This window comes from Triticum aestivum, chromosome 5D (assembly GCF_018294505.1).
Source record: "Triticum aestivum cultivar Chinese Spring chromosome 5D, IWGSC CS RefSeq v2.1, whole genome shotgun sequence".
Classification (NCBI taxonomy): Eukaryota; Viridiplantae; Streptophyta; class Magnoliopsida; order Poales; family Poaceae; genus Triticum; species Triticum aestivum.
Window position 1 is genome coordinate 480,816,581 of NC_057808.1, and position 8,525 is coordinate 480,825,105.

The following is an 8,525-nucleotide window of genomic DNA, read 5'->3' on the forward strand; positions in this document are numbered from 1 at the left end:
AGATAGTTAGCAGTACCTAGGTCATCAAGGCCTACATTGTTCCGCAAAATTTGCAAATCACGTGTCTTGCCACAAAGTCCCGCGACACATATCCAACAGTTTTGCTAAAGCACATGGAAATATGCCTAAGTATTGCACATCTAAGTCCCATGTCATTGATTTTACGCGGAGATTTATGCAAACATTTGCTTTCGTCTTTTTTCTTTTCCTTTCTACTTTGATTACGTCATTTAGATGTGCAATAATTAGCGCATGCCCTAGATAACCGCCATTATCCAATATCTTCCTCCGTTTCAAACTGGCTTTTGTACCGAATACTGCTAAAGCAAGTTTGAACCTATTTCGCTGACTTCCCATTGTCCCAAGCTCCTAGTTGGAGAATGTTGTGCTGGTGCCTATCCGACCATTTATATCCTCTTTATTTCTTGTTCGCAAAATGTGTGTGTGCGCGCGCGTGGTCAAGACCAAGAGCAACTCATTCGCTTTGCACACACGTTAAAAGCCAAGCCCAGTACACCCCGTCGTCCAATCCGCCGATCACACCCCGACTCTCCCTCTTCTTGCCCCCGCTCCGCTGCGCTCCTCACGGGGTACAAGAAGCGCTGAGCCGGGCATACCCCGCACCGCACACGCGCACGCACAGACCAAAGTCCCCCTTCAAACCCGCTGAGCTAGCAATGGAGAGCAGCGGCATCATTGCGACATGTACTCCCCAATGATTGATTATCTCATTCCCGTCTAAGCTAGATCTTCTTGAATCTTGAGACCACCACGGCCTCCTCATCCCCAGTCGTGCTCGTGCGCCCTTGCTCCCATCCGCTCCGCCCGATGACCAACGGCGGCCACAGCATGAGCGGGGCCAGCATCGCTGGCGGCGCTGGCGGCTGGCTGGGGTTCTCGCTGTCGCCTCACGTGGCCATGGACGCGGCCGCCGGCGCCGGCATCGTCGACGTGGCCGGCCACCACCACGCGCACCACGGCGGGGTCTACTACCAGCCTGACGCGGTCGCGTCCTCCCCCATGTCCTTCTACTTCGGCGGCGGCGACAATGTCGGCGCCGCGAGCGGCGGGTACTACTCCGGGATCTCCGCCCTGCCTCTCAGGTCCGACGGCTCCCTCTGCCTCGCCGACGCGCTCCGGAGGAGCGAGCAGAAACACCACGGTAAATATCTGCACAGTACTACGCTTCTTACTTTGCTACAGCTTGGGTTTCCTGAGTTCTTGGCTTCTAGCTGCGCGCGTCTCTTTATGTTTCTTGGTTGGGGTTGCGGTCTGTGCAGGGGCGGGGGTGTCGGCGCCGCCGAAGCTCGAGGACTTCCTGGGCGCGAGTCCCGCCATGGCGCTGACCCTGGACAACTCCGGCTACTACTACGGCGGCCACGGCCACGGCCATGGCGACGCTGGAGGCGGCCAGCACCAGCTGCCGTACGCCATGATGCCTGGCTCCGGTGGCCACCACATGTACTACGACGCCCACGCGGCGTTGCTGGACGAGCAGGCTGCAGCCACGTCGGCCGCGATGGAAGCGGCCGGCTGGATGGCGCGTGCCGGAGACGTCTACGACGTGGACGGCGGCAACGGCGAGGACGGCGGGGGCGCCATCGTGGCGGCCGGCCACGACAACCCCGGTGGGTACGTACACCCGCTGACGCTGTCCATGAGCTCCGGGTCCCAGTCCAGCTGCGTGACCATGCAGCAGGCGGCTGCACAGGCCCACGCCTGCGTCGGCCAGGCGGCCGCGGCCAGCAAGAAGCGCGGCGCCGGCGCCGGGCAGAACAAGCAGCCGGTCGTCCACCGCAAGTGCATCGACACCTTCGGCCAGCGCACGTCCAAGTACAGGGGCGTCACCAGGTAGCCGCACGCCCCAACCCAACCCATCACCGCATTGCATGTCATTTGCCGCCATCGTCTTCCTCCTCGCGCTAACCCTCGCTTGCTAGCAAAAGCAGGCATAGGTGGACGGGGAGGTATGAGGCGCACCTCTGGGACAACAGCTGCCGGAAGGAAGGCCAGACCAGGAAAGGCCGGCAAGGTACTTCCAACCTCCAACCTTAATCAATCAAGCTCCCTAACTAGTACTAGTAGTGGTAGCACTTTGCCCCTAGTATACCATTTTAGTTAGTGGCAGTACGTACTACGTACTAGTAGTAGTACTCCTAAGTAGTGATGTGATTGCACTTCCAAGTGCTAACTAATGAACTGCTCTTTGCATGTCCTTTGCTGGACCTTTTGCCCGGGGATCGATCGTGCTTCTTCTCGTCTCCGTCTTCAGTTTATCTTGGTGAGTAGCACTGGGAGTGATGCTCCTACCTAGCATATTCACTTTGCTTAATCTTGCTGGGATCACTCAGTACAAATGCTAGTGCTTGTGCCTAAAACTAAAAGAACTTGTTGATTTGGGCAGGTGGGTATGACATGGAGGAGAAGGCGGCGAGGGCGTATGACCTGGCGGCGCTCAAGTACTGGGGCGCGTCCACGCACATCAACTTCCCGGTACGGCGATCACCTCCCTCTCGATCCATCTCCGGTGTACATTGCTTGCTTGCTTGTGATCACAATGTAGCCAGTGATTATGACCATTGTTTGCGTGCGCGTGTGAGTGCAGGTGGAGGACTACCAGGAGGAGCTGGAGGTGATGAAGAACATGACCAGGCAGGAGTATGTGGCTCACCTCAGAAGGTACACACATAGACATGTTTGCCTGAACCTTGAGAGAATTTTGCACTCGTTCGCATGGTGTGGACAGACACTCACGCCGCGGCCGCCATTGGTGCAGGAAGAGCAGCGGGTTCTCGCGCGGCGCTTCGATGTACCGGGGAGTCACCAGGCACCACCAGCAGGGGCGGTGGCAGGCGCGCATCGGCCGCGTCTCCGGCAACAAGGACCTCTACCTCGGCACATTCAGTACGTGCCCATCCCCAGCTAGCTCTTGCTCCCCCTATTGCCGCCATTAATCAGGTTCCTCTGAGACTGCAATCTTGCAATCTCGCTACAAGATACAAATCTGCAGCATGCATCATCATGATCACCGATTCACGAATGTGACAGCAGCAACCAGTTCGTTGTCGCCGCAGCAGCGAAATAAGGCTGCAGAGGCTTGTCACGGTTTAAGGACGCAGGGCGTCCTGTCGCAATGATCATAACCTCTGATGTAGCTCCATGATGCCCCTGCGCGCCCTGGTCCTCCCGAAAGAATGAACGTAGCATCGCTCTGCCGATTCTTTGCATGCTTTTGGCCGCACTTTTGCGCGTGCGAGGGAGGAGCGAGGGAGGCCGTCCCCAGCCGTAGTGGGTTTGCGTTTTTGCGTTGCTCGCCTTTCTCATAAGGCTGGCCGGCTCTGTGCGTGCATGATGCATGCTCTCGTCGCTTTCGCGCTCGGCTCCTCTCCTGTGCTTTGACCGCCGGGAAAAGCTCGGCTGCTGTTTGAAGCTGCGTGTTTGTGTGTTTGATCGTCGGATGCGTGTTTGTTTGTTGCGTGCGTGCAGGCGCGGAGGCGGACGCGGCGGAGGCGTACGACGTGGCGGCGATCAAGTTCCGCGGCCTCAACGCAGTCACCAACTTCGACATCAACCGGTACGACGTGGACAAGATCATGGAGAGCAGCACGCTGCTCCCCGGCGACCAGGTGCGGCGCAGGAAGGACGGCCCCGACGAGAGCGCCGCCGTGGTGGCCAGCGCGGCGGCCGCCCTCGTGCAGGCCGGCAGCGCCGCGGATTACTGGAGGCAGCCTGCGGCGGTGACCACGGACGATCAGAGCCGCCACCACCTGGACCTCCTGTCGAGCGAGTCCTTCTCGCTGCTGCGCGGCGTGGTGTCCGTGGACGGCGACGCGGCTGGTGCTCAGCAGGGGCAGGGCAACCGCATGTCGGGCGCGTCGTCGCTGGCCACGAGCCTGAGCAACTCCCGGGAGCAGAGCCCGGACCAGGGAGGCGGCCTGGCCATGCTATTCGCCCGGCCCGCGGCGCCGAAGCTGGCGAGCTCGCTGCCCATGGGCACCTGGGTCTCATCGCCGGCTCCGGCCAGGCCCGGCGTCTCGGTGGCGCACATGCCAGTGTTCGCCGCGTGGGCCGACGCGTGAGACTGACTTGCTCGACTACAGCGTCGTCCTTTTGGTGCTGCATCCACGAGGAGATAGCAAGATCGTTTAACTAGGGCTGGTTACTTAGCATTAGTAGCTGCGTTAGCAAGGAACTGTAAGGTGGTTTATTAGCCATAGCTGGTAGCTTAGTGGCGCATGCATGCATCTGCCTGGGCTCTCGTGGTTCCTTCTCCAGCTGCGTCTGGGACGAAGGGTTTTTGTAGTATCCGAGCCATGGCACGGCAGCAGCAGCGTTGCCGCCGGTCCGGCGGAGAGCCGCCGCTGATCGGAGCTGGATGGGTAGTGGTAGCTCCTGTCTCCAGACCTCCTAACTTTCATCAAACCAAAATGTTCGACCTTCGTGTTCATGTGACTTGGCCGCGTGTCTGAACTCTGAACTTTCTTGCTTTCTGGGGTTCTCTTTGCTCGGGCTCGTGTAGTCACGGACTCGTCAGTGCCCCGGGATCCTCATGTTTGATGCAGCTTCAGTTTCGTACCGGAATCGCTGGCTGTCCTTGACAATATTTACACTGTTGGATTGGGGGCGACTAGTATAGAAAAGCAGCTTGTGGTGCAAAAATAGAAAACTCAAAGCTGGACCACTCGATTGATGACGGATGGCACAGATTCAACTGGTGGGAATGTGTACACACAAATGCGTGCTTCTGTTCAAAAAGGACCTTCGTTTCTACCGAATTTGCTTCTGAATGTGCCATCAAACGACGGCCACCCCTCTCCCATCTCCCCTGTTGCTTCCAGACGGCGGCGGCGCTTCAGATCCGGTGCCAAGCGCCTCTTCCTTCCCCTTCCTAGCTACTCTTACTCAAGGCCACCTGATTCCTCTTACTGGCCGACACCGGAATCACGCTCCAGATATTCGAGCGGCAACTGGCCGCCGTCACGACGGTGAACTCCACGGGGGGCTGCGCCCCGCTCGTGTAGGTGCCTAGGAGGCACTGCGTGGCATTCGCCGTGCCCGCCTCCGACGCATCTACGGCGAGAATGAGCTCACCCTGTCCGCGCCCAAGCTGCAAGGTGGCCACCTCTCCCCTGCTTTCTCACCATGCCGCTGCTATGTACTGTCATTTTCTTTGCCGTAAATAACAGATTATATCACTACTTTGATGCAGGCTGATGCTAATCTGAAGCCATTTTGATGTTAATTTGGAGCCATTTCTTTGCCGCTATGCACAGTCCAAAGCTGAAGCTATGTTTTAGCTTGTTGTTCGTTAATCTGTGAGTGTAGACATAACATTGATTCTGAAGCATGTTAAGGATGCGTTGTCAGTATTTTTGGCTAATGGATTTAGAGAATTCCACTCATCAGTTTGTTTGTATCAGATTCCTTAACAAATTAATACTCGCAGTTCCGTATACAGATTCAATAGCTTGAAAAGTTGGAAAGAAAGCAACTTGATTATGCTAGGCAAAAATAAAATGAATATTGTCCATTTATCAGCATATCAAAATTTGGATTCATGTATATATGATTCAACGCTGAAATTGCTCCGGTTTAACAGAGAATAATTAGAAGTGTCCATTATGATTTCCAAAAATGGTGGCATTAAGGGTCAACAATTTGTGCTTCGAATACTCAGGGTCAACAATTGGAAGTGTCCTAGTATATATTCTGACACACAGACTGTTGCCATAGGTGGTGGGCTCCTTGGCTCCTTCCGAACCAGCCTGTGTGACATGGTGCAGACCTACAAGGCGTCATCACAATGATTAATTTCCCTGGTAAATAGTTGCTAACTTGATTTAGCTAGTACATTTATGCTCCACCTCAATTTTATTAGCTAGTTGATTTATGCTGCATCTCTACAGTTCTATTTTCTTGTACTTGTTCATGTCAAACACGCTCATGTGTGGATGATGCATATTGGTAGCTTCATTTGATGATTATTGCTACTGTTTGTGGTGGTTTGAAAGTCTATATTGGTAGTTCTGTTTCACTGTTAAGTAGTCCGGAGAACCAAGTTGGTAGGTTGATGACGGGTAGATAATCTTCGATTTGAAGTTTAGGACATTTCACTGAAAATATTAGTATCTGTCGTTGTTCCATTTTCTCGTCACAATATGCATTCATTGCATCCATTGTGGGCAAGTAGAGTTTTTCGTTTGGAGATTTATTTGTATAACGGTGCACATAATAATCCTCGAAACCCAACTGATGTCAGTTGTATGATGCACATTAATAACCCTTGCTAAGGGAAAAATATTGGACCCGCATTTCACATTTTCCTGCAGCTTTGAGACCTTATTATGAGTTGTGAGTCACCAGAAAAGCAAGGTTCTTGCCTGTTGTTTGAAAGATAAATGATTTCGGGCTCCATGAGCCGTGATAACTGATTTCTTGTTGTTAGTCCTCAATGTCGGTTTTCACTAACACACATTGATCATCATACATTCTATAACTCCTACAAATTGTTGACCACAAGTATTATGATGCACAAGTTGCAGACCGGATAAGAACTATTCCCTTTTTTGGCGAAACTATTGAAGAACTGCGGTTGTAGGTTGTGCCTCTTATGTGATCCAGGTTCTATAGTGATGATGTTATGATAAGTATAGTAATGACTATCATGCTTCACAATGTCAAGAATAGGCATTGTTATGTGTCTATTATTATACTTTGTACAAGGTTCACTCGTTATATTAGGGAGTGGCTCTGCTAATATTGTTCTTGTCGAACTCGTGACCAGTTTCAAGTGATTAAAAGGTCCAATGGCTTCGAGGGTTCAACACATCATTTTATCATATTTATTTTCTCAGCCCACGATTAAAAAGTTTTAAGTATGAATGCGTGACACATACATGGACTTGCGCTAACTGAATCATATTTGTTATGTATGATCTCTCCCAGGACAGAAGCTCGATGAACAGGAAACACTGCATCTGGAGGCAACCGTTGTGTGCCATCAAGATAGCAACGTTGATGTAGTTCTTAATGGCAATGCTTGTCGAGCCATGATTATCATATTCCTTCAGACTCAGCAGTGCCCGTCATGTACCAGAGTTGATGCAATTTCCGCTAGTAATTCTTGTTGATCCTGTCATGTTATTGAAACCTGATATGAATGCCTTCTTGTGTTATGCCTGGGATGTTCTAGTTTGACATGTACCCAAAAAATGTGGCGGGGATAGTCCAGTTTGACATGCAGTCAAGCATTTGTGCCTAGAATGGTCCATTTTAACATGTATACACAATTTCCTGTGCCTGAGATGGTTCAGCTTAAACGTACTTACATATTAGTGCCTGTGATGGTCCAGTTTGCCATGTAGAGGCTGGCTTAATTTTTTTCACTTGCTCAAATATCTTTGACATGCAGTACGTATGTGCAAAGGGAGGGAGCAGGAATGAACGCTGTGAAGATGTGGCAATAGAGTAAGAACCAAAAGTTTGGAATGAAAAGTGAAGGTGGTTACTGCAAAAATCTATTTGACATCTAACTACTAGCAAGGGGGTTTTCATAAAATGCACATTAAGTGGCATGGGATCCCTACACTTGAATGGCCCAGATTCGTTTTTCTATTTTTGCATCACAAGCTGCTTTTCTATTGTAGTCGCTCGGCCGGGTCACAGGGAACCCGTACGTACGTACGTGCCTTCCGGTCGTAAGGCACGGCAACGGCAGACACTGTTGGCCGCGTGTGTCGGTCCGGCACCATGTACGCCGGCGCCCGCCCGTGCCGGGATCCGCTCGGGCACGACACCCCGGCGTGCGTGCAGCCCGCTCCGCGCTCCCCGGCTGTTTGCTGGGCGACGGCCCGGCTCCCACGGCCTGCGACCCAGGCGAGTCTTGTCGATCTCGTGCCGTGCGCGTCGGCTGCTCGCGCTCTGGTGCCCACCGTACGCTCCCCCGAATGCAACAACGTGCAGCCATGAATACTACCAGGCCCCGGCCCCGGCCACGCGTTCCTGTGCGGTGGTGTGCTGCCGAAGCCCGCAGGAGGCGCGTGCGGCCCGAGGGGTGGTGACGGCGGATGATGCTTGGCGTGCATTGTCCGGGGCCGAGCTGCGTTTTCTGCGGGTGTTGTGGCCCAACAGGTCGTCAGCATTACATATCGCTACGGAATAGGCTTATCAATCTTGGATTAGACGAGAATTAATAAAGTCCCGTATAACTCGGAGGCCTTTTGACTTTTTTTCATGATAATACATGTCTTTTTTATAGTATCATAAGGATCATAATACAAGCCACGTACAAACCGACCTGGCAAAACTGAAAGACAGCAAAACGCTAGCCTTTGCACATAGAAACAACAACCAAGAAGTAAAATTACAATCTAGACCGAAGAAACCTCTCAACTTGATACCAACGCTCTCACCTGCCTCTGGAACCACCATAGCAGCCACCAAAGGAAAAAATGACGGATCATCTTCACACTCGAGCTCGAAGCGACTCCATCGCTGATATGCAGCTTTGCGGACCTCCAAGGTGG

General features: G+C 52.8%; 1 protein-coding gene across 4 annotated transcripts; it reads left to right on the forward strand.

Annotated features, from left to right (window-relative positions):
• The first annotated feature begins 515 nt into the window (after positions 1-515).
• Positions 516-7,305, forward strand: LOC123122970 (AP2-like ethylene-responsive transcription factor CRL5). Of its 4 annotated transcripts, none has more exons than XM_044543355.1 (11): positions 516-1,162; positions 1,281-1,851; positions 1,941-2,032; positions 2,273-2,281; positions 2,405-2,493; positions 2,606-2,679; positions 2,777-2,904; positions 3,487-5,114; positions 5,210-5,315; positions 5,734-5,819; positions 6,946-7,305. In XM_044543355.1, the coding sequence occupies exons 1-8, from the start codon at positions 829-831 to the stop codon at positions 4,077-4,079; spliced, it is 1,890 nt and encodes a 629-aa protein (XP_044399290.1). In that variant the 5' UTR covers positions 516-828; the 3' UTR covers positions 4,080-5,114; positions 5,210-5,315; positions 5,734-5,819; positions 6,946-7,305. The 4 variants fall into 4 exon arrangements, with proteins under 4 accessions (XP_044399290.1, XP_044399291.1, XP_044399292.1 ...); XM_044543356.1 differs by having other exon boundaries at positions 6,951-7,305; XM_044543357.1 differs by having other exon boundaries at positions 1,947-2,032.
• Positions 7,306-8,525: the final 1,220 nt, after the last annotated feature.